This window comes from Lygodium microphyllum, chromosome 8 (genome assembly GCF_053477565.2).
Source record: "Lygodium microphyllum isolate KBCC chromosome 8, Lygodium_microphyllum_v1.1.10, whole genome shotgun sequence".
NCBI classification, from domain to species: Eukaryota; Viridiplantae; Streptophyta; class Polypodiopsida; order Schizaeales; family Lygodiaceae; genus Lygodium; species Lygodium microphyllum.
Genome location: NC_141142.1, coordinates 25,782,463 through 25,809,019, shown reverse-complemented (window position 1 = coordinate 25,809,019; position 26,557 = coordinate 25,782,463). Strand labels below are relative to the sequence as shown.

The following is a 26,557-nucleotide window of genomic DNA, read 5'->3' as shown; positions in this document are numbered from 1 at the left end:
GCTATATCATATCTCTAGCATCAAAGATGCTAGAACTGCTTGAGAGTAACTTGACAAGATCTTTGGTACCCAAGCAAAGAATTCAAAGGTAAAATTACTCGTGTAGTTTAATAAATTGAATATAAAAGATAGTACTTCCATGACCATACACATTAACAAGTTCAAGAGCCTAAAAACCCAGCGGACCATCATAACCATGGCATGCTCTATGTTGTTTGCAGCAGACCTCCCTAAGCACCTTTGGATAGAGCTTGTTAATACTTCGGTATACATCCTCAACCAGCACCCAACAACAATTGTCCCTCAAAGAACTTCATATGAGGCATTTTTTGGCTCTCAACCTTTGCTCCTATTACACGGGTGATAGCATTTTGTTTGTTGGTTACGCTAGCCACTCACTACGGTTGGCTAATCTATCAGATGGATGTCAAAAGTGCCTTTTTCTTTTGCTTGCCGAACACTCTTTATGGATTAAAGCAAGCACCGAGGTCTTGGTTCCAGAGAATGGATGAGTTCCTTCCAACTCATGCATACCATTCTATCCCTTATAACCCAAACTTATGTGTTTGTATCACTTCAAAGGGGGTCAACTATATCTCGTTGTACATAGATGACTTCCTCATCATGGGCTCACATTCTGCTGCCATGGTGAAAATTAAGGCCAAGCTATGTGCTACATTTGAGATAACACACCTCAACTTGTTGTAACTTTTTGGAGATGAAGGTAGTTCAATCTTGGGGATGCATTTTTGTATCACAGCAAAAGTACCCTCTTCAGTTGGTGGATCAATAATGCAAGGATCAAACACAACCAATGGCCACACCTCTTAATTCAACTATCCAATTGTTTAAGGATATCCTAGGTCCACCCTTTGACGAGCACACTTATAGATCTGTACTAGGAAAATTACTTTGCTTAATTCATACTAGGCTAGATTTAACATACTCCGTGAATTTGCTCGATCAATATTTCACTACACCTAGGATGTCACATTGAATTGCATGTCTTCGTGTTTTGATATATTTGTAGTGTACCTATTCTTATGATCTGACCTATACCTCTGATTTATGTTTGCAAGTGTACACTTATTTTGATTAGGTAGGAGATTCTAAGACCTAGTGTTTCCATGGTAGCTACATATTTACCTTTGGTTTAGCTCCCATCCCTTGGACTAGTTGTAAGCAGGAGACGGTGGCGGCTTCCATGGTCAAGGCTAAGTATAGGGCTCTCTATGATGGTACCACCGAGGCCATCTACCTAAGGAGCTTACTAGCAACGCTTCAATTCCCGTGTGTTGTGATCATTACACCTTGGACGCGACATATTGAAATACATTTTCACTTTACCAAAGACCAAGTTGAGCTAGGCATTGTTCACCTAGAGTTTATACATTCATCAAACAATTTTGCAGACATATTGACCAAGGCCGACATGCGATCAATTGGCCAGTGCTACAATACTTGCTACCCATGATCAACTTGGGTAAACACTGCATCCTCCCTTACTTCTTCAGATTGGCGGGAAGATGGTGCTTCCCTCAAGCTTTCTCTTCTAGTTTGAGAGGGGGCAGCTTTCTCTCATTGTTGGTGATAGGGTGTTGATTACAATTTTTGACTCGGACATTATGTATATTTTACTTTGTATCTTCAGCCACATCATCAAGAGGACTATGTTTGCAAAGGGACGCTTAGACAAGTGAACAATTCCCCTGCAAGGAAACAGTCCAAGTGGCACTATTGCATCGCATTTTGCATGAGTATGATCACGGCTGGATTGTCCCTTGCATAACTCCAATGCATTGGCATTATGTTCTTGTAAGCATGCATCTGTACACATTTATTCATTTTTAGTCTTTGAAGTGGTCGTACTCTGGATCCACCATATTCATGGCATTGCACATTGCAACCTCCAAGACTATCTCCCTTGCTTGCTTAGCTTGTCTAGCTTTCCTTTCATACTTTTTTTTCAAGCCTCTCTATATACTCACCATAGATACTTCCTCCACCTAGCCTACTTCCTTTGTCATTGATACCCAATAGTGATTGGGATAGGTTTGTTTGTTTTATGAAGGTCTTGAGACTAACCATCCCTATCTATCTTTGGGACACTATTACTCAATTGATCCAAAAAATTTTCAAAAACACTTAATGTTAAATCTTTGAAGAAGCAAAACAAAAGTCCTTTTTCTCTTTAAACAACCCAAAAAAAAAAGATATTTCATTGTGTTTCCATCCGCCTTTGCAAGACTTAGAAAGCCACTATGCAGCCGACGAGCATCCTTTGTCAAATGCTCTATCCTCTCTAGGATGAACACTTGAGCTCCCTTGGTAAGATTACCATCGCCTCTATAGTCTTGGTAGGTCACTAAGCAACTAATATACACCCTTTCTCTATGCCTTGGCTACTTTGGGATGGGACACCTCGGAAAAAAGAAAGGAAAAAGAGCTTGGGCTTGTTTGCAATCTCTTTCTAGTTTCAATTTTGGGCCTGAGAGAGGATGTGAGCTAAATAACCACTAGCTTTCATTAAACAGTCCCAAAACTTAAGTTAATAAATGAATTTTAACTATTCCTTTAAACCAAGAGTAGTTTGAGAAGGTTTCAATGTCCCACATGAAAACCCTAATTTGGGAGGCCCCAAACTTTCTATAAATAGACAACCTTCCCTTCCATTCAGTCTAATCTCATTTTTGCAAGTTTCTGGTGCTAGAAATTCTATGGCTGCACCCCGTTCGTGAAGGACATCTTAGCACCGAAACCGCCCACATTGTCTACATCCATTTTGCGCCAATTTCCAGCCTTCATCTCACTGTCTACACCTTCCACTGCTGTTGTCAATTGTCATCTTCTCCAGAAGGCTGCGTTTACAGCCTGACGACCTGTGCTAGGCTGCATTTGCTGCATCTGCTGCATCGTCTACAGCCCTCGGGCTGTGTTTTGTATATGTTGCTGTTGTATGGACCGCCACATTATCTTAATTGCATTTTTGCTACTGTCAGCCTGCCACATCATCACGGCCTGCTGCATTGCACATTTTCTCTCTCCTTTGCATATCTCTATCATTGTTTCGACATCCACATTGATATGTTTACTCCTACCAGACATCTTCGGAGGCTGCCTCGCTATGTTTTAGGATCCATCCGAATAACTCATTACCTCTGCCTCGGTCCTCAAGACATGAGAGTTCAGGGTGTAAAATTCATTCATTGCATAGTGTGTTTGTTGCATGAGCATTGGATTATTCAAACTTATTCATTTCTAATCTTCACTGTGTTCATTGTCATTGAATTACCCTAACCCTAGCTACCTTCTGTTCAGTTTGCACTTTGTCGTACAATTGTATTTGTGTTTCTATGTTAGGGTATTTCTTTACATCCTCTCCTTTAGTCTTGTTCAAAGATTCATGATACCAATCCCTTGAAACCTACAATGAAGGGGAATGGCACTCAAGAAATAGGCTCCAGGGGAGAATGCTGTGTGATGATGGTTGTATCTCTAAGACTGAACACACATGCTCTTGAATGCTAAGCTTTCTTAATCAAGGTTCGTGTGTCAATCAAGAGCACCCAACTTTGATAGTACGTAAAGAAATGCTAGGGCAAACACGGAAAAACACAAATAGTATAACATGCAAATAATACAAGTTGATTGCTCAAACAAAGATGAGGGTATACAAAGATGAAGATAATACAAAGGGCCTTGAACCTTCATGTTGGAAGGACTGGGACAGAGGTGAGCTGAGATAGCCCGAGAGTAGTGTCAAAAGCACCAAGAACAGCTCCAAGAGCATGTCATACTCAAGATGGATCCCAAAAACTGCACCAGCGAGCGGAAAAATGTAAGGTCTGCTGGCTGAGATGCACCCTAATGAACAGCAAGAGAGGGAGCAGATGATGACATCAGCTGGCAGTCCACCACAGCAGCAAAACACAAGACTGTAGCAGGGAAAACGCAAGTTGCAGCACATCCAGATGATGGCAACAGCAAGGCAGCAATGCGGACCAGGTTGTGATGTCCTCCAAGGGCTAGCAATGGCAGCAGCAGGGGTTTGGCAACAGGGCAGCACCATCAAGGAAGCATGGCAGCACCTCCTCAGGCTGGGCGACAGCTCCTCCAGATGTTGTGCAGCCTTGAATGAAGGGTAGTGGTGGGTGATAACCGAAGGCTGAGCAAAAAAGTGAAAAATAATGCTAATGAACAGTGGCAAGATACATGTCCACAACATGTCCTTTTATAGGCAATCTTTGGGGCTTTGTCCTACTGCGATAAGATAATGTCAATTTCATAAATAATTCTTTTTTAGGCTTATTTTGTGGAGTAAAATTAGAAAGGATGATCAAAAGTGGCGGACAATGATGAGTCGCTTCCAAAATATATGATAAGTTTGTGTTAATGCAGGCTTTAATTTTAGTGGCTCAACACACCTTTCCCATTGTAATTACACTAACAGACACAGCGCTGTGGTAGTTGTGAGCAATCTTTAGTTTTATGCTCCCGCAAAGCACATTCAAGTGCACTGTTATTATGTCAAGCGGCTCCATGCAAGAGAGATTGACTTGGTCTACTTGCCTACAAATGACAAAACTGTTATCAGGAATGAATCTTCCTAATTCCATATGTCCAAGACCATTCTTCTAAGTACAATATAATCCAAGAGTTTTCTTCCAAGTGCTTAACAATCACCATGACCTAAAGACACTTACTTTGATCAACTCAACAGCTGAACCTACTAAGTACTTAAAAGTGTGAGAAAACATACATGAAACCAAAGTTAAGGCTATTGAATCAAAAACGTATAATCTCCTAATGAGGCTAAATTGTGAATGAATTTTATGAATGGTTGAGCCATTATAAGTCAAAAATAACAACTACAAGCTAACCTTCCTAAATAAAAAGATCATATTTTATAAGGGATCCATATTTTCACAAAAAACTTGAGAGTGATAGTTGCTAATCTTCTCAAGAGACCCATGTGTGTGTTCGGGAGGTCATGGAGGGGATATACTCTTTAATCAATTCTGTTGCTTTCAGTATCTCACTTTGCCTTATAGGCCCCATGGGTCTCTATTTATACTTTCATTCTCTCTCCTCCCTCCCTGATTTCCTCTCCCTCTCATATGCATATATACAAATAACTGCACCACTAGCAAGCAAATTTTGATACACTACCTGCAGCAATTTTGGGTTCCTCTCCAGCTTTCCAGGATCTTTGAGACTGGACGAGCTTTTCAGGTTCGAGCCATTTTCTGAGATGTTCCATGAGCTTGCATCCCAAAGTGACATTGAACCAATTTGAAAGTAGCTCTAGTAGCCTCGCAAGACCTTGCAATAAAGGCATGGTCAAACTCCTTGTATGGGCAAGATTTACAAGAATCGGCCTTAGACTGCTCTGCAGTAGATCCTTTGGCATTTTTTGCTGCTGAATTACCTGTCATACGTTTTGTAACCAGAGGACAACTCAAACTCCATTCAGAGAAGAAAGAAACCAAGATTATGAAGGAAGAAAGAAATGTCTTATCCTGCAAGTCACTTACTTGACGCAGACCCTCTTTGGCAACAGCAACAATCTCTGGAGTTCTGCAGGTTAGTGATTTGAAAAACATAGCTATGATACGGGAACGCAGGTCATGATGATTGGGGGTCTTCAGATCTGCCCATGCCATTGCAGTACATAGCAACTCAATGCATGCTGTTCGAAGTTTTGTTAGTGTCATTGCCAGCTTTGGGTTCATGAACTTTCCACTAAGGGCACTTTCATCAGTATCTGCGATCTGCAAAGCTTCTTGCAGAAAACTGACCAGCTCCTGAGTCATCTTAAGTAATGGCGGCCTCAATGAGAGACAGAAATTTAGGGCCATCACTGTTCCAACCTGGAAAAGGTGCAAGTTAATGATTGAAGCATCATGCATCAAGGCAACCAAAAAGAACTATCTCAATTTCTGATGTACTATGGTCAATACCTGCTGTTCAGGAGTTTTCATCCGAAGGATTCTTGAAATAAGAGGTTGAAGCAATCGCTGATGATGACGCTCCAATAATTCAGAAACTTCCATACCTGTCCTGCTGGCAAGTAATGCCAGACATGACTGGACATTTTTCCTGACTACATGGGTAGCATTGGCATTGAAAAGCTCTGCTGCAAGAACATCAACTACACCTTCAAAACTCTGACGACGAGGCTCATTGGTGGACTCTTCCACATTGTTGGCAACACGCAGAACTTGTGTAAGTACTTGACTAGTTTCCTCTTGCTCTTTATTTGCATGTTGTGGCAATCTCTTGAGTACATACACCAGAGCACATACAGCCCTCACTTGAAAGAGACACAAAGTATCAACTGTAGCCTTTCCAACAAGAGCCCCCAAACCCAAAACCCCTCCCATTTGAGACTGCCAAGTGCTCCCATAACAACAATGCAAAAGTCTTGGCAAAAGCTGCTCAAAGACAGGGATTCTCACTCCAGGTGGTGGTGAGTACACTGGATTCATAGATGGACTACTAACCATCATAGGAGTTCCAGGAGTGCTGACACCTCTTAGAGTCAAAACACCTGTGTGTTTGGAACGAGCAAGAAGAAGAAGGGTTTCTGCAAAAATATTCAGCCCATTAAGGGCTGCTTTAGCATGTAGCCTGTTCTCATCTGCTAATACTGCTACCAGAGCATCCAGAAAAATCAATGGATCTAACTCTTTTAAATTAGTTTGAGTCTTGCCCCGAGCTTTGATGTTTTGACTTCCTGTTGAGCTCATTGAAGAACCAGAAGTTTGACTTGAAACTGCTTGAGGCATCTCTAGAGATTCCACATGAAAAATCATTGCAAAGTGGCGGCAAATGTTTGGCACAAAATCATCCTTTGCATCTTGAAGGTCACTCTCAGCACTGGCAGCAATCACAGTCATCAACAAGATCTTAAAAACAGTTCTCTCTGCCATAAGCTGAGTCTTGGTCTTAACACCTGGATCTGCCTGTACAGATAACCAACTAATTTTGAGCCTTCACATCCTACATTATTGACAGGGTTTTGTTTAAGATCTGTAGATTTCAGTAAAATTAAAGCAGCAGGTACCTTCATGTTTATAGTCTCCGCTTTACGCCTTGAAGGATCCACGGGTGTCAAAAGCATAGTACTCAACTGACCAGAAGTGACCCCCTCAATTCCAATATTCCCTTTCAGATTTAAGACAAGACAAAGACAAACTCTAAGAAACATCAACGCATGTTTACGATAAAAAGAGTCTAGGCCAGGCTGAGGTTGCATTACAGCCGCCCGAGCAAGGTATATACATCGGTCCAGTGGCACTAAGAAAGAGGTATTTGGTTCAAATGTTAAGATCAATCGTAGACCATGCTCAGGGTTTTCTTTGCACTCAAGGGCAAGAGGCTCTTTCAAAAATTTTCGGTTTCTCCCCCCTAATTTTCCAAGCAGTTGAAGAGCCTTTGCACCAAAGGGATAAGGCTTTGGACGTAGATGCGACCACAGTGTTAAGATAAGTTCTGGCATCACCTTTGCCATACTGGGCTCTAGAAATTCAGGATTGAGACTTTCGATCCAAAGTTCTAATGTTCTCAAACCAATTGCAACAAGTTCATCATTGCCTTTAAGGGCCAGCACAACAGGTTTCATCAGCCTTGGAAGGTGTGGAAGGAGAGAACTCAACCTAGCAGGCATAATAAGACAAAGTTCAACAACCAAATCAACCATTTCAACACCAGTGGGACCCTCCAACATTGCTAGAAGCATATTCAAGCATGGCTGAAGATAGGGTATAAATTCTCTGAACAGCAGTTCAAACTTCACCACTGAGAGTGACCGAAACATTATACGAAGCAGGTGCATATAACCCTGTGGCTTGTCTACTTCTGTTGCATTTTTTAAACATGTTTCCATAAGTGTTGCAATATGAGGCTGAAGAATACGCTCACAATCGCCTTGGGTTTTAGCTATTGCTTGAATGAGATGTGTGAAAAGTTGCAAAACCAGCTTTGCTGAAGGTGAGTCTGGCTGCTTCAACGACTCAAGCTTGCTATTAACAAGAAAATTCACCAAAACATCAGCGAAATAGCGCACTACTTTTTGGGTTTGCAGTAGGGCTGAACAGATTTGTAGCGGTTGATTATTATCCATCATGCAGTCAAAAAGATGGGGCATGCAGATGGAAAACATGTCCATCAGATTTCTAGGCTCCATCACTGCAAACACTGAGGAGTAATGCTGAAACATGTCTTTTTCTTCATCTTTGTCTTTGAAAAGTGCAAGACAATGAATCCCACTCTTTAATATCCCTGTTGAAAGTCGGACCTACAGACATTTTTCAAAGTGAACAGTTAAAGGGGCTGAGGTATTGAAATACATGAACAAGGTTAAAAACGTAATACTGACCTCATCCTCTCTCATACCCTTTGGACCAAGGGGATTGACCACAGCTGGAGCTTGTCCCATCGGCACCTGGGGTATATTCACATGGGTTATGCTCCAGATTAAAGTCTTCATGCCTGCATACAAATGAACAAGTTTTCCTGCTCATATTGCAAGCTACTATTCCAATTGAAGGCAATGTACTGATATTTTAATCATAGTTGATACCCATGATAAGAGTTCTGATGAGCTGTTTACAATCAGCAACTTCCTTTCCATGTTCTGGCTGAACCTGTAAATTGAGAGCTGTCTGCTCAATCAAGCACAAAGAATGGTCATCAGATTGATGAAAAAGCACAGGATGCTGCAAAAAGTCTCAATTTGTGAATGTTTTAATTCTGCAATGACCTGCACAGGAAGTTCCAATCGTGCCCTCAAGCTTGGCCGCTCTTTTCCATCCTCACTATCTCCACCTTCCAAAAGCTTTTCCATGGACAACCACTTTAATTGGCTTGAGCAAAAAGTAAAACAATCCTAGGCAACCATTATTTTGATATTAAGAAGATCAACACAGCCACTTATGTCTTATCAAATTTCGCAAGAGTGTCACAATTACATCTCCAAATAACACAATTCAAGATGATAGACAGTACTTGCTGTACGGGTCAAGTAGCAACCTGAGGAATGATATGCTTAAGAGTTCCAAACTTCGTAACAAATGCATCCAGAATGCGTCCCTGTAAAGGAGAGAGAGAAAGGAGAAGTTTTCAAAAGAAACAAAAAATCAGTAATTCATGATGCATGCAAAATGACACAAGCCCATAAATGTCTCTACAAATTGTGCTCTGTGCAATATATACAAAAATAGTACAGAAAGCCAATGCTTACCAATAAAGCTCGCCCTTCTTCTTTACTAGATGGATCTACACCTCTGTTGAAAATCGGCTCTACCTGCACCCTTATGAGAAGTTAGAAGTTTGCTGATGTGCACCTTCAAAGTAAACCAATATCTCAACTAAAGGAAATGATATTATTGCTGTTAAAACCAAGTGTCATGAGAGCAAGCTTTTGTTCCTTGAGATTGTTAAAATTTCAAATTAACAAAATAGATTGCCACACAATTCATTAAATAACTTGACTGCATGTATGCAGGAGCACACTTAGAGAGCTAACAGAATTAATTGAAAACTGCCTTGAAAATTCTGAACAGACATGTCCAGTACAAAACAAAAACAGTTTACAAATGTGAGGTTCATTGTTACCTATTGAAAAAGGGTCGAAGACCTCAGGCAATAAGTAAATAGCCTTCTGTAGACATTACGAAGCTTTAAGATTCACTCAATAGGGAATTGACCATATGACAGGAGGAGAAGCCTTATTCAATTCCAAAAATTAATGCAACCAGAGCATTCTTCTTACGTCTTGCCTAGTGCAAAACCAGGCAACCTCATGCTGCAACAACCTAGATTCCACACTACAACCTTCTTGTCCAGAGAGCACACTTCACAGTCTAGGTTCAACAGAAAGAGCTGAGCAAAGTCAACCCTCCTAACACGGGGGCTGGAAATATTCAGTTGCTTTCCATTTGTTCTCATTTCGCTTGTTCATGCTTTACATTGTCTTGTTGGTAGGTGCATGACCTTGTGATGATGTAAACACACACACACACTCTCTCTCTCTCTCCCAACCACTCTTGAGCCCACCACGATTCCAACACTTTGTGGCTGCAGCCCTGCTGTCCACACATTCCAGATGTTGTTGCCTAGTTGGTGGTTGCTCTCTATCATCGCAAGCTTCCTACATGCTGTCACCATCCCTCACAACTGTGTTTCCTGCTTTTACAGCCTCCTGGCCATGTTGTCCAGCTTCCAAACACACACACGCACTCTCTCTCTCTCTCTCTCCCAACCACTCTTGAGCCCACCACGATTCCAACACTTTGTGGCTGCAGCCCTGCTGTCCACACATTCCAGATATTGTCGCCTAGTTGGTGGTTGTTCTCTATCATCGCAAGCTTCCTACATACTGTCACCATCCCTCACAACTGTGTTTCTTGCATTTACAGCCTCCTGGCCATGTTGTCCAGCTTCCATGTGCTGTATTTTGCTGCAATTTGTCATGGGGACGTAAAAATTTTTAGATGCTTTAATCTTGCTAGTAACATTTGATTAATTTAACAATCAAATGTGCATGATTGTAAAGCACATGTGATGCACTTGGTAGTTATCTCATGGTAATACGCCAAGGACCCCGAGGATGGAGTGGGTGTCAAAGGCAAAAGTTGTGACAAGTTCCACCAGCTGGCACTTGGTTGTCAATTGGTGCCAAATTTGGCCCTAGGACAATTAATGGGCCATCAACTATCAATGATGACACTAGGGACTAGAATTAATTAATCAATTAATGCCAATTTGAGAGTCGATGAAGGCTAGGAACCACTCAAGGTTGCAAATGGCCTAGCAAATTTAATTATGGATGGACACATTTAATTTTGGGCAAGATCAAACAAGTTGAAATTAATTTTTAGAATTAATTAACTGGCTGGAAATTGCTAGAACATCGGACTAGAAGGCTCCCACTTGGCAAAAATACCCATGCGAGTGAGAAAACGTTTTTGGGGCCAGTGGAGAGCCATTCAGTGCATTCAGCCTGTGGGAGAGATTATGAAGCAGTTGCTAGTCTGATTTTCAGCCATTGGAGGATCTTCTGGGGCATCCAACAGCATGAGAGGCCAATCAAGGGCAAGTGATAGCAGTTTCAGCCCTCCCAGGTGTAGGTGACGGCAGCCGCAGGCTGGCAACAGCATTTAATGCCCTCTCTGGCAATACGCAACAGCATCTAGACTGATTCAGTCAAACAGCACACAGCCAATTTTGGGGTTTTCTTGCATGGAGAATCAGGGAATTCTCTCTCTCCAGCATTCTCTCACCTTCTCCAACTTATGCTCAGCCATTCTCGGCATTTCTCAGCCAATAGAAGGTATTCTCAATCAGATTTGGTGGATAGTAGGGAGAATTCTGCTATAAACCTGAAATTTCTGCAAAATTTTTGATAAAATTAGGGTTTAGCAACCACCTTAGGACTTGTGCCATCAGTCAAGGGTATCATAAACTGAAACTAGCACTTGAAATTCAAGGAATTCTCAAGGATTTAAGATGCCAGCTCATCCATTGTGAATTGGACAGCGTTTGGTAGTTATGGGTTGAATTTGTGCATGTCCTAGGTGAAAATCAAGGGGCAATTGACCCGAATTATTTGCCGATCGGTTGTATAGCAAAGTGCTTTTAGATCAACAAAGGAGATTGTGAAATCTTAGCTTGTACACAATCCATTGGCAATTCAAGTTAAAGGGATACCGCAAGGGGTGCCAATTTTGGGGCCAACAAGGTGCCTATTGTTCAAGATTGTTGCGGTAAAGTGTACATTTCAGTTTATGTTCAATTATAAATTGTTGTAATTAAGTGCTTAATTAAGTTTTACCACCCTCTCCAAGAAGGAAGGCTAGTTACACTATTCCTACCATCCTTGCTGATCAACACTCGTAATGGTATGTAGCTATTTCAAACAGCTTACAACCTAAAGGATTGTTGTGTTTTTAGCTAATACTAGTGCATTTCAGCTCAAGCAGCCTTCTCCTCATCACTCGACATCGCACTTGGTGGTTTACTGCACTCGGGATCCTTTCATAAAGAACGACACTCTCCAACACACTCCCTCAACTTGCTCTAATGAGAGAGTGTGACTGTTGGACAGCCCTCTACTCCTTCATAACATCTAGGTTTGCACAAGCGACACATACTTAACCTATGATGTCTCAATCACCTTCATCATGGGAGCTTCCTAGGACCTACCTACATTGCCTCTCCTTTGCTCGAGGCTCTACAACAACACTATTCCCTCAACGAGGAGGACCACAATTCCTCTTCTTCCTCCTCTCCTTCTTCAATCAACTATTGGGGATGACTAAGCCAACACTTGCCTCCACAACATGTCATATCACTTCCATGCTTACTTCGTGTCGCTATATCAACAAACATGACAAATTCCTAGTTTTCTTTTCTCCCAACCATTTGTTGTTTCCTAGCTAGATGTTCTTTTCCTTTATGCTTTCTTTACTCTACTAGGAAACATGATAGTTCCCTAAGTCTCAAAGATGTACCTATTTTTGTCTCATAGGCCAATTCAGCCTCTTGTAGACAACAAAACAATTGTCTTCTTCTCTCCTCTCTTGAGTTGTATATATGCACATATATAGATATGCGTACGTACATATATGTATGTATGTATGTTTTGTATATATGCACATATACATATATATATATATATATGTTTACAATAAGTGCATATATGCGCGCACGCGTGCGCACACTCTCTCTCTACCATCCCCCCAATCATTGACTTCAAGCATTCCCCCATTCCAAGTCACGTTCCCATTACGTTCCTCATTCCTTGTAATATATGATTACATCCTTGGGCATCCAAGATGGCTGACTCCACACCAGTTGCTATCCCCCTGTCCTCCTCGATCATTGACTTCAAGCAAGTTCCCCATTACAAGACCTATTCTCATTTCTATTCCTCACTCCATGTAATTGCGATTACATCCTTGGGTATCCAAGGGCAGCCACATTGAGGGACCATTCAATGGCTATTTGTGGCATTAACTTTCCATACACCAAGATGGTGTGGATTGGTCATATGGGATATTGAGCAACCAAAACTTACCTCTAATTTATCATATTTTATTAGAATTCTTCAGCTCATTGAAGCCCAAAAAAAAAAATTTACTCATTTTGTGTGAAACATAGACTCTAGTTTCTCTACTAGTACTTTCGTGATGGGTTTTGTATTTCAGTTAAAGAAAAACATTACAAGTATCTACTAGTCTTGATTGGGTTGAAAGCACGATTTTTCAGTCCTTGCCTTACTTAGTATTGCCTCCACATCCATGCACAATATGGAGACAAAGATAGTATCTTCTCTTTCGAGATCAAGTCTTGAGCAATATTCCATTTATCATGGCAGCAATCTTTCTTCACTTTCAACTCAAGCATTTCAATAATTTTACATCGGTAACTAGTTACCACTACACTAGCTTTTCATTTTCATGTCAAGTGGACTGCTATCTTAGTGGTTGTACCTTTGGCGTTTGCATTCTTGACAAGCACAAGAGCCATCCCAAGGTCGAGTTTTGGACATGCCTATGACACTTGGTCAGCACCAAAGCCCTCTACTAAGATCAAATACAAGGACATCCTGACTGGCTAGGTGGCTGATTCTCCCTATAGCTCTATCAGCTAGGGAGTGTCAGGTCTTTGTCCCCCATTGTCCAAGCTAGGATTGTTTGCCACTGTAGTGTCCCAAGAGCATTAGGTTGAAGATTCACAACCTCGTGACATTTCTTTTTCATCCATTAGGTTCATTTTCATGGTGAATTGCAATCTTGGGGATTCTTGAATGGCATTTCTTCAGGTTGAGATTTGGGCTCACTTATCACACTTGGTCAACATTAGATCGAGTACACGCATGTTACAAGTATGTATATGGCTGATTCTCCCTTGCAGCTCTTCGAGTTGAGGTGTGGCAAATCTACTCTCTACATCACCAAGTTTCATCAATCCATCAAGTTCTCGGCACAACATAACATTAGTTGCTCTTGTATCTATAGCATCAACATCGAGGGTTTGAAAGGTAGTTAAAGTGCTTGCTTTCTCACATGGTACATGCAAGTTTCAGCTTTATCTTCTTGATATCGCATTGACATCCCTTCCCTATTGTATTTCCCATTAGATTGCATAAATCAGTGCATTACATTATTCATTCTTCCCCATGAATGCGCTATCCAAGTGGCATCTTGCTTCATGAGCATGCCCCTCATGCATTACTCCTTTGCATTCACATTGTATGCATAAGTTATGCACTTTGGATAGGATGAGAACGTGTGAATGTAAGCATCTTTTCAAAGTGAAATCTTTGCACTATGTAGCATGATTCTCTTTTACCACATCAAATGAAGAATAAATGAGCATTTCATCTCTCACCCAAGATCCTTAGTAGCTACCACATCACATCTTATTTACCCTTTACTTCTACTATCCTTCTACAACACCACCCTTGATTGTGATTGTGCATCATTGGCTCTTACTTTTGTATAAACTAAGAAGCCAATCAAAAGTAAACAATTTCTTCTTTTATTTTTTAAACTACACATGTCTATTCACTCCAATGACTCCAAAGAAGATACCTCTCACCTCTCCAATCTTTGTAGGTCCTTGGGCAGTTAATCATGACACCCTTGGCCCAATGCCTTAGTCTTTTTGGGGTGGGATTCTTTGGGTCAAGCTTGAGTCATCTCTTCACTCTTCTTGGTCTCCTTTTTGAGCCTAAGAGGAGGCATTGAGAAACCAAGACTTGCTTTCAATTATCACATTTTTCTAATGCTTTTTGGCTCATTAAAACAGCCCCAAAAAGGAATATTAGCGGTTACATTTATTGTGTAATATTTGGGAAACAAGCTCGAGGGATGACCTCCAAGGGCCTTGGGCGCCTGAACGGGGTCAAGGGGAGCCTAGGAAGTAAGTGAGTTTTAAAAATAGTATAGCTCACCTCAAGTTGACGGCTAGCAATCGGGTCACGATTTAGCGAGCCAACAACCTCCTAGGCGTGGCTGGGTGGTGAGACGAAAGGATCTCTCATGCCATTTTCCTGTTATGACGAACAGAGGGCCGTCGCCAGAGTTGTCGACAAAAGACAATCTACCAGATACGTAACATTGGTATCAGAGCCGCGTCAACTATCACTCGGCCACCTCTCGCCCAACTGCGCAACGCACGAAGAGTTTGGGTTCGCAATTTAAAGTTGGACCCGTAATCTGTTTGGGCCGTCGTCCGTTTTTTTCTTCAGGCGACTCCGTAAACGTGGCCAGTAGCGTTTTTTAATGTAACATTAGCCCACTTTGAAAGACACTCTAGGAGTTCTTTTGGCTTCAATTTGTCCTATAAAAGGGACCCAATGTGCATAGCACTCTTCATCCCTTGTGCCACAATTGTCACCATCATCATCTACCCTCACCCACACCACCTAGAGACACTGCCCTTGCTACCAGCCATCTACATCGGCACATGGCTACTATTAACCTATTCGTGGATACTCTCCCTACAACTACTAGCTGCCACGTGGCATCCATTCATTGTGTTTGACTACAGCCAGCTTCCTTGACATCATCTACTACAATCTAAAGACTCTCCAACCCATAGTTGCCAAGGGTTTTTGAAATAGGGGGACATGAAACGAGTTTCATAGGTTTCATATGAGTTTCGCAAATCGTTAGAAACAAGTTCCAATCGAGATGAAAGAAAATTATAAGACTCTATGACTCAAATAATGTAATTTCTCATAATACATGATCCTATACAATGCAAATGGAGATTCCAAATAGCATCAATAATTACATGCATTATATTTATTAAAAAAGTCCACATGCACTTTTTAGGATAGGGCTTTTTTGAAAGTTTAAAATAGGTCTTTCATAGGTTTCTAAAACACCCAGGTATGAAACAAGTTTCCTAACCTTATGAAATCGGTTTCTTGGCAACTATGCTAGAACCTTGCTACAACTATCACAACCTCATCTATAGCATTATCTTCTCCTCCAAACAATAGATGATCTAATTCTCAACATTGATGACCTCTTTTTGAAACCATCCTTCCTTCTCGCATAGGGTGGTAATTCCCTGATCTAGCATTTAATTACAGCAATCAATAAATAAACATAAACTGAAATGCACACTTTATCTTCAAAATTCTTAGACAATCCTGTTGGCCCCAAAACTCTCACCCCTTGTAGTATTTCTTTATCTTCAATTGCTAATGGATTGATTACAAGCCGAGATTCCACAATCTCCTTGGCTAATCCAAAAGCGCCTTGCTGCTCCAACAATCAACAAGCAAATTTGGCGATTCCCCTTGATTTTCACCACCCAAGACTTGCACCAATTGAACCCCAATTGGCAAAATACTGCCCCAAATTTACAATGGATCGGCTCGCATCTGAATTCCTTGATCATTCTACCAATTTCGGGTGCTAAATTCAGTGTACAATGCCTTCTACTGATGGCATGGGTCTTGAGGTGGCTGCTAAACCCTAATATTTGCAAAAATTTAGGGGTTACAGCAAAATTCCCTTTGTTGTCCACCAAATATGACTGAGATCTACTCCAAATGGCTGAGAAATGCTGAGACCTCTTAAGAATTGACAGGAGAAAGTGAGAGAATGCCCAAGAAGAGAGAAATTCTTGATTTCCACAAGAGAAATTGCTGAAATTGATTGCTGCATGCTCTGATCAGCCCAAATTGCTATCGCCTGCTACCAGAGGAAGTGCCCTCCTACTATCACCTACATCTATAGGTATCATAAATGATGTCATAGACCCAATTTTCTGCATTATCCAACCATTAAATTAATTTTCAAATTTAATTAAATATGAAAATTAATTCCATCCCTTCTAACCTTGCCCAAAATTGTGTGTCCATCTATAATTAAATTGACTAGGCCATTTGCAACCTGGAGTGATCCCCAACCTCTATTGATCCTAGCATTAATTGAGTAATTAATGCTAGTCCCTAGTGTCATCACTAACACTTATTGATCAAACAACTATCCTAGGGTCAAAGCAGGCACCAAGTGAGCACCAAAGCCCAGCTAGCATAACTCATCACAACTTTTGCCTTTGACACCCATTGCATCCTTGGGGTCCTTGGCTTGCTACCATGAAATAATTGCCATGTGCATCATGTGCTAAACAACCTTGCACATTTGATTAGTAACTTAATCAAATGTTATCGGCAAGATTAAAGAATCTCAAAATTTCACGTCTTGACAATTTCCAGCATTGCCGGTCAGATTTCCAGCTAGGTAACCATTGTAAAACCTGTGTTTTGCATGGGAACTACTATGTTTGCTGATATCAACATCAGCAAATCTGCAGTTTGCTGATTCTGCACCCTCTACATCAGATTCTTCATCATTGACACACATCCAAAACCTGTCGGTAGGCTCTATATTGTTGCATTTTGCTGTTCCAGCCCCATAGAATTATGTGTTTCAACATCTAGCATGCTGCCATGCTGTCCTCAGCCCTAGACATCAGATTTATTGGACTGATTGACCCTCTACTGCTGTATTTGATCACCCTCAGCTCTGATCTACTGCACCTACCTCATCATTGGCAGTATTATTGCACTAAGGATCCATTCTCAGAGGACCACACTTTTTAGCACTCTCCCTCAGTCCGCTCCTAAGGGAGAGAGTGATCATTGGACCACTCTGCTCCTTGAGCTCCATCTATATCATAGTGTCTCCATTCATCCATCCAAGAGTTTTCTCTAGGCAAACCCTAGCATATTTTCACATGGGATGCCATCCCTCATGACATGAGTATGGCTTGTTATGTTGATGGTGCTAGGCTCAAGGGTAGGCCTGTTTGTGGAGGGCTTGGAGTTAAGTGTAATATTCATTTTCTTATATTCTATTCTATGGTGAGTATGGCTCGTGTTTTGTCTTGTATGCAAATTCAATCCTAGATGGACATTTCAAGAACCAACTATACTTATTTATAATCAGCATTCCTTGCTCAATAGGGGTAGTCTACTAATGAAACCTATAGCTAGCTATCCCTATGGCTTCTCTGGAACTGACACAACTTTGCAAATAGCCTTGCAGTTTCCCACAAATAAACTTCACCTTCTAAGAAGTGAGACATCGCACATATTGAGCAACTAATGTTAGGGTCAGCACACAATCATAATTATGTGCACTAATCCCTAATTTAGTCTCGAAACAGCCCCAAAGGTATGTTAATGTTTATTAATATTATTAAATGGCTTTCTTTTGGAGACTAGGAAAAATGCACCCCCAAGCCTCTAAAATAGGAGTCTTGTATTTGTGCATCAGTCCTCCATTACCTCATTACCAGCCAGCTTACCTTAGGCCCGCTTCAAGCCCACTGCTGCTTACACCAACGCATTCCTCAGTTTGTGGAGCTGTTCAGAGTGCTGCCCTGCTGTCCTCAACCTCTAGTCAACTCAGCTAACTGTTCTCAGCCATCTTCTACCTGCGTTTTCACCCTACAGCTGCCACCCTGCTGGTCAGGGACTCCAAAAAACTGCTACAACATGTGTTGGCAGCAAAACAAGCTGCCCTACATTTTCATGCTGGATACATACTGGGAGCAGGAAAAGCTAAGTTTTCTGAAAAAGAGGCTGCCCTGCTGGGATTGTTAGAGGCCACAAAGTTGTTGACATGATCTCTACCCCGGTCCTACAAACACAAGAGTTTGAGGTTTTGTATCCACCCTCCATAGTGAGTTTACTGCATGAGCATTGTATTTATTCATTATTCTTCCTTCATCTCTAGTGTTCATTGACTCTGAGTTACTCTAACCAAATTGAGGTCTTTTATCAATCTACTTTGTCGTACAATTGTGTTTGTTGCCTGTAGACGAGTATTTCTTTACACTACACACTACTCAGTGAACACCTAAAGTCACCATGCCTTGCAAATCGGTGCCACATGTAGCACCTTAGCACTCACAATTCTATTCCCTGCCACCCACTTATCCAAATCCTTACATAGCCATCCATGCATCTGTCAAAACTGGGTGCAGCGATGGAAGCATGAGAATCTACAAGAAATAGACTGCCCAACACAAGAAAGAAGAAAGGCTGCAAAGGAAAAGAAGTACACTACAAAGAAGAACTCAAAAGAATGCTTGGGAAATGGAATCCATATACCAAGCTTGACATGAGACGATCGAATACAACAATAAGTCACCACCTGAGTGGGCACTAGCAATGGCTCCCTCTCTCCAACAGGACGTTCTCAAAAAGTCTTGCAAGTGATGAATGATTGAAGAGAGAGCCTAGGCCAATAAATAGGCCATAAATCAGGAAAAGTCGCCCACCATAAAATAATAAGAAAATGACTTGTCAACCAGCTAAAACATAACCAAAACCTCATAAATCAGGCATCAAAAAAATGCACCAAAAAAATAATGTGCCCGACCCATTAAAACCCACACAAACTCACACATGACCTGACTAATCCTGTAACACCCTCTCTTAGATCATGCATGATCTGGTACAATACATCGATACAATAATAAGGACTTATCATAGTACATACAACAATGACCATCATAATAGGACCATGGATACCCAAGCAGTGGATGATCAAGCCACCACCAAGGTGCCTCCAAGAGAACCTAGTGTCGACATCAATCATACCACCTCCTAAAAATAGAGAAGAATCATAGCAACCCTCTACATCTATCAAACAATGCCAAGCAATCGCATACATGACCATCCTATCAACAATGCCTTTGAGCATATGTGACCATAAATTCACAACCTTCAACCAAACCATCAAAGTATCCCCTCATGTGAGTTCAAACTAACAGTCAATCCCACCCTCTGTCAAGAAACAACCCATCATTAACCTGAATGTCAATCCAAGCTCCAAGCTTTCAAAACCTCCCAAACTTTAATTGATACAAAAGGGAAATTCCTCTCTCGATCCTTTGCACGTATATTACTTGTATAGATGAGGCTCATCGGCTCCACCTCACCACCCACTCACACTCTCTCTCTAGCATTGCAAAGTCGTGAGGAATGACCACATCACTAACACTAGAAAGCAGCAAGAGGGATGGTTAAGACCTTCTTTCACTCTGAAGAAGATGACCCCTTCCAAGCCTTGTCTTCACCTTGGCCAAAGGATCTAGAGAGGAGTTCAAGTCTCAGTCAAAGGAGGATGACGACTGATCAAACAAGTACATATCATACTACCGCTTCTTCTCCTTCTTCTTCTCCAAAGCCGCTAACTCCTTGCAATCCTTACGTAAATGTCCCTTCGTTTCACAATGATAACATTAGGCCTTCAAGTTCTTCTTCCTACCACCCCTCTTTGAAGCTACAAATACCTCATCATAGCCACCATGTCGAGATCGAAGCCTCCCTTGTAACACTAGTGAAACGTCCCTCTATGATCCAACCTGCACATGAAACTCAACGCAAGCCACACTCACAATAAAAGGGTCACCATCCCGATGTACGAATGCATCAGCCAACGGGCCAAGAGTCCAAGGGTGGTGATCACACAATGAATGTGCACAATAGGGCCTTGAATCCTATAAATAGGACTCGGTTGCCCTAACCCCGACGTGTCCTTAGTGCATTCGTACTAAGTCACTTCGTAACCCCTGTGACCAATCCTACTAGCACCCATCCGAATTAGGCCTTTGACTACTTCCTGCCACCCCTCTCTAAAGCTGTAAATGCCTCATCATGGCCACCGTGTCAAGCTAGAAGCCTTCCTTGTAACCTCAAAGGATGTCTCATGCTCAAGCAGCATAGAGGATGCACAAGCGAAGCTCACAAGTGTCAAGGATGTCTAGGCCCATAAAGCATTGGCAACTCCATCAAACTCTGAAGAAAGCTTGTATACTTCCCACAAGATGAGCCTCTAGAGCGTGGACTGCATGTGCTAAAGCTAATCCTATACTTGTGTAACACAAAGTAAGAAAAAGTGAATGGTATCTTTCGGCTCAAACTTCATCTATTGGAGCTGACCATAGAGGGTCACTACACGCATGGTCAATGAAACCACGTACAATATTGGGAGCTTCTCCCACATCTCTAAAATTGTCCTACAGGAGGTGACCGCCAATAGAACCTCTTTAGAAATGCATCAAAGAAGAGAGAAATACACGAGTGTCATCTATATCCCATGTAGATTAGATTAAACAGGGTAAGCACATAGACTAGTGCACACACATATGCATCATCTAGTGGTTGGGCAACAATATTTTCAGGTTGATATTGCTACTTTTGATTTTGGTCTGATTGATTTTAACTTATTTCGGAAGTTGAAACTTCACTGTACTAGAGTGTGTGAGTGTAAGTAACAGTGCTCTAATGTGATGGGTTAAGGGGGTGTATGCATGTGCAATGAAGGGATGTGCAAGTTATTAGTATGCAAGGACAGTGTGTACTAGCTATGTACAGAAGGGGTGTACACTAGTGCATGGGTACACGTGTACATGTACATGTGCACAAGGGAGTGTATAGTGCATGTGTCCATTGGTGTATGGGTACACTGGCGCTCTTATGTACAATGTGCAAGGATTGTGCGCGTACTCACTAAGTGCAAGGATATGGGCTATGTATGATACACAATATGTGCACACAAGGGATGTGCACTAGGCTAGGTGTCAAATGGGTGCACTAATACAAGGGGGCTGAACTAGTGCACGTGTGCTAGGGTTGAAACTATGGACTATGATGTTTTCTAAACTAAATGCAAAGTGTGTATAAGTGACCTGCACAAGGTGCGGTGGTGCCAGCCAAAAATGACCAAATCTCATAAATCAAGTGCCAAAGAAATTCACAAATAAAATATTGTGCCCACCCCACTAAAACACACACAGACTCACACATGAACCAACTAATCTACTAATAGCATCTGCATCAGCAAGAATGTGTTTACAGATGAAACTCGTCTCAACCAATCAGACTTTGCCACCTGGTCAAATATGATCTATCATGTCTTGGAATAGGCGAATGAGAGCTCGTTTAGGGACAAGATCCCCAACCTAACCCCCCATGGTTCTCATACGAGGTGATCCACTCTTGAAAGAGCAGAAATAACATAGTCATTGTCAAACTAATGCAGGGTCTTATGCCCGAATTCTACTCACAACTTCAATAATTTGATCTTGCATCTAAGCATTGGGCACATCTAGCCGAACACTATTTGATTCACGATCATAGCCGACGTATCAACCTCGACCACAAATTCCAAGAGTTCAAGATCATTGGGTCAACATTCACTCACAAAATTTGCCATAACTAGCCCACCAAAGTCAAATGATGAACAGGTCACTTTTTGTTCATGAATAAGTTGCCACCTAAATATTCAACTTTATGTAGCAAGTTATCTTACAACTCCAATTACTCAACTTCTATCAATATGAATGTCAACTATAGCACTTAGCAAGGTTATTCGATGAAGTTAACAAGAAAACCCATTTGCTATATTCAAAGGCAGTCTTGACTTCCACCACACAAAAGGGGAAGCCAAGGGGTGGAAAGAACAAGAAGAAGACCTAGTCGGGTAGTGGGAGCAAAGTAACTCCCCTCCAAGATTGAGACCAGGTTGGCAAAATGTCCCCAAAGAAAATAGGAACTGTCAAGGCTGCAATTTTTTCACAATACAAAGCTGGTTTTCCTTCATGAGAAACCCCTATCCAGTTGTCGAACTTACTTTGATATCCCCATCCTATAAACAAGCCCAAACCTGAGTAAAGTCTATATCTACAGCATACGTATCCTTCATTCATGTGAAGTCAGCGTCAAGTCCCATGGTAAGAGTATTTAGTTGAGGTCTTGGGGACAAAGCATCAGCCAGTACATTTTGTTTGCATCAAGTATAAATTGTATGAGTGTTCCTCGTATGGTCTGCTTATTAGCAAGATATCCTAGTCAACCTCCTTCATGATGAAGTTGACTGAGAATTGGAAACCTCCCACCTCAATCAGCCAATCCTTCAAAACTCTGAATGGTCTAACCTTTGTTCCGTTGGCTACTATGACACTAAAGCAACAAATTTCAGCAAGTGGGCTGCCCCATGCTTGTGCTAAGGACATTAACTTCTACCCCAATGTCGATTCCTTTCCTAGTTGTCACCCAATGCAATGACTGTGAGAACTATATGCATTTATAGTCTTGACCAAAACACTTGTCTCTAGAAAATAATGCTTCCATATGATCAAGGCAGGGACAACAGCAAGCAAACTCTTTCTCATAAATCCACAACAGTTTTTGACTTTCAGATGTCATCAGTCATCTTTCCTAGGTTAAAAAGATCCACAGTGCTTCCACTTGAGGTAATACAATGAGATTCAAAGGGCTGATTAAGATCAGGGATGTATGAAAGCATGCACACATATGTGCATGCACATGTACATGTCATGCTTCTGACAAATCCTGAATTAGCTAAATACAGCATGTCACATGATCTTCACAATGATGTGCAAAAAGTGCCATGCCATCAAAAAATGGACATCCACCATTTCACCATGTAGCAAATGACAACTTTGTTATAAACAACCAGGGATCCCTTAAAACATATCCATTTCTTAAAGTAGAATATCTATGTTGGCAGTGAAAGGTTTCCAAGTGCATGCTATTAAAGTGAGATGATCATGCATTTCCAATGCATAACATGTGAAATTGCTTCGTAGAACCCTTGAAACAATGGCAATCATAAACACCTCATGGCAATCATAAACACCTCAAAAGCACGTACCAGATTCAACATTAGGCGGACACATGTGGTTTGAACACCCAATGGGAGAGAAGAATCATGCATATTTCTTGAGAATAGATATATAATACGTGAAAGCTGTAAGCATTAACCAAGAGCAAAGTTTAGGCCCCATCCAAGAATGAGAGTGGAAGGTGCAATTTGGAAAGGCACTTTTGAATTAACCAATGTTCCTCTCACCTGAGTAAGACTTAAATCAAGTCGCACATGATGTATGAGTTCTGCAAGAATACTGTATGCCAATGGTCTGAGCAACTCAAAGCAAGCCCTTCCAGTTCCAACTAAAACCCTGAAGAAAGGCAAAATGTCACTTGCAAATTTATGTGTCCTTCAAAATTTCTGTAGTTCAAGAAGAGTGATATAAGTACTGCTGAGCATCCTCAAAGAAGAAAAACGTCCATGTACCTTTCTTCTAAGATTTTATCTATCAAAGGGAAAAAGCCTCGTTTGAATTCGGTTGCAAGAACATGTCGTGTTGCTACAAGAAGTTCCTATCAAATGATTCAAAGACCAGGATTTTCTTATGGAGAACAAACATACCACGGTAGCAAAAGCAAATATGCCACAGAAAATGCCTAGCAAATCAGCATAAGGAACTCCCAAGTGAAGATGCCAGACCTTTCGGATGGAGACAGAGTCAGGGCAAGTTACAAGTAGATTGACAATACTCTTGCAAATACTCTCTTCATGAGGTCTAATGCATTCCGCAAAACTTCGCAGAAGGTATGTTAGAAAGGAGACTGTCTGCATATCAAAATTTGGTACTTTGTTATCAGCATCTAAACGACGCATCCTTATCAGCACAAAGTGTGGTGCTATGTATTAACAGATGTAGAAAAGAGTAGCACACACCTTCACCTGAGCTGCTTTCAACTCAGTGTACCTGTTCTTCAAATTTGGAGGCACTTGCTGTGGGCCAGGTATGAATATTGCTGCTACCATTAGTGGCAAAAGAGTAGAGATATTGGTTTGCACATAACGAGGATAAAGCTGGAAAAGAAACATGACAATGAGAGGACATTCTGTGATAATCTTGAATGAACGGGTGCTGGGATTCAGTTGTCCAGGGATAGGGCCGCCACCCGGTCTCTGTGCTCCCATATACCCAAGCGTGTGCTGAGAAGCTGCAGACTGATTATCTGAACCACTTGCATCTTCAAAGAAATAGTTCACAGTTGCTCTGAAGTTATTGTAGATCTGTGCAAGAGACGCCAAAAGCAACATTCTTGCACTCATTTGAATTCATATTCCAAAATACAAAATGACAATCAACAAATCCAACCCGCTTGGAGAATATGTGGCCTCTGTTTTTGTGGTAAAGCAGAATGGCAATATCCAAAAAAGTTTGAATGCACACCTTACATACAAACTCCAGAAAAGGTTGAACTTCATGGTCCAGGTGTGGTCTGAAGGTTCTATGCAGTTCAAAAAGGACCCGCAAACAGATCAACCCATTTTCTTCATTGTCGGTTGATAATACATGCATCAACAGCTTCAACAGGTCTTGCAAAAACGGTTTGATGATGTCGGTGTGCGGTAACCTACTCAGAATCTCAATTATCACATTCCTAAGTTTATGCTCTATACTGTCAGTGGTCTGTGGCTTCGTTAGCTGTGTTAAAACGGTAGAAAAGACCCTGAAATAACTCTTCAAAAAGTTAAGATACTCGGATGTATGAACAATTTCAAGGCTATCCCGCACTTCAATGGCCAATTGCAACCTGCTTTGCATAGCTGAATTGGCAAGTTAAGGAAACATGCTGGAAGTCAATCAAATCAGAACGCTTTTTCACATGCACTGTACGTTCCTTAGAGTATTCAAACCCTCTCTCTCTCTCTCTCTCTCTCTCTCTCTCTCTCTCTCTCTCTCTCTCTCTCTCTCTCTCTCAGAGAAGGGAAAACGAAAGTGCAGCTCACTCGCACGGATACGAAGCTCTGGCTCCAGAAATTTGCGAGCATGTTGATCGAAATTGGACACAGGGATCATGTTTGCAAATGCGTAAGGAGCGCGTTGGGACATAAACTGGGGGGGTTCCGTCTTTTCAACTATCCGCTTCTTCTTCTAGTACTTCCTTATTTCCTTCCTCTTCTACTTCTCCTTCCTCTTGAGTTCGATCTTCAGGCATGGCCTTCCGTCCTGATAATTCAGCCAGCTCTGAGCTTCTCCCGTCCTCGGCTGTGGCGCACAGTCCCGAACAGGTAATGAGGCGGTCGGATACGGATGTTACAAAGGAAAGGGTTTGAGCTCTCGAAGCTCTCGCGATGGCGGATGCTTCTCCCCCGAACGGGGAAAATTTGACGAAGTTTGGGGGGGCGGACGTTCTTGCACAGATAGTAAAAATTCCCCTCTCTCAAGCTTCCTGTCTTAAAACTTCCAATTAGACTTCTGGAATTTAACAAAAAAAAAAACCCCCTAGCTTCACTTCTCACTATTAAACATTCCAACAACCATAATGTTTCATGCCTTCGCTTATCATTATTTTTTATAATGCATACTTCTATCTATTTACTATTATAATTCAAAGATTTCCCCACTCTAAAACCAAGCCTACGTGACAAACATAGAATACTCCCAAACCTTCTTTTCTTTTCTAGAATTTAAAAAATACACTTTTATCTCTCGCAATCACATCGTGTTCAACACACACTCTCGTTCCCACGCACAGCATTTAGGATAGTGCATCTCTCTCTCTCTCTCTCTCTCTCTCTCTCTCTCTCTCTCTCTCTCTCTCTCTCTCTCTCTCTCTCTCTCTCTCTCTCTCTCTCTCTCTCTCTCTCTCTCTCTCTCTCTCTCTCTCTCTCTCACATATGCATGCATG

General features: G+C 41.5%; 1 protein-coding gene across 1 annotated transcript in view; it reads right to left on the bottom strand.

The window, feature by feature from the left end:
• The window catches only part of LOC148032075 (uncharacterized), an 85,112-nt gene extending 59,027 nt beyond the window's left edge, over nt 1–26,085 (bottom strand). The window contains exons 1-16 of the mRNA XM_087682703.1: nt 25,668–26,085; nt 25,096–25,472; nt 24,591–24,935; nt 24,357–24,482; nt 24,144–24,229; nt 23,919–24,027; nt 23,721–23,816; nt 9,245–9,307; nt 9,034–9,093; nt 8,765–8,839; nt 8,585–8,666; nt 8,381–8,493; nt 7,067–8,299; nt 5,961–6,965; nt 5,535–5,870; nt 5,170–5,428 (exon numbers count right to left, since the gene is read on the bottom strand). Of these exons, the coding sequence (XP_087538829.1) occupies nt 5,170–5,428; nt 5,535–5,870; nt 5,961–6,965; nt 7,067–8,299; nt 8,381–8,493; nt 8,585–8,666; nt 8,765–8,839; nt 9,034–9,093; nt 9,245–9,307; nt 23,721–23,816; nt 23,919–24,027; nt 24,144–24,229; nt 24,357–24,482; nt 24,591–24,935; nt 25,096–25,472; nt 25,668–25,758 (4,456 nt within the window). The 5' untranslated portion in view covers nt 25,759–26,085. The remainder of the gene's footprint in view (nt 1–5,169; nt 5,429–5,534; nt 5,871–5,960; nt 6,966–7,066; nt 8,300–8,380; nt 8,494–8,584; nt 8,667–8,764; nt 8,840–9,033; nt 9,094–9,244; nt 9,308–23,720; nt 23,817–23,918; nt 24,028–24,143; nt 24,230–24,356; nt 24,483–24,590; nt 24,936–25,095; nt 25,473–25,667) is intronic.
• Nucleotides 26,086–26,557: the final 472 nt, after the last annotated feature.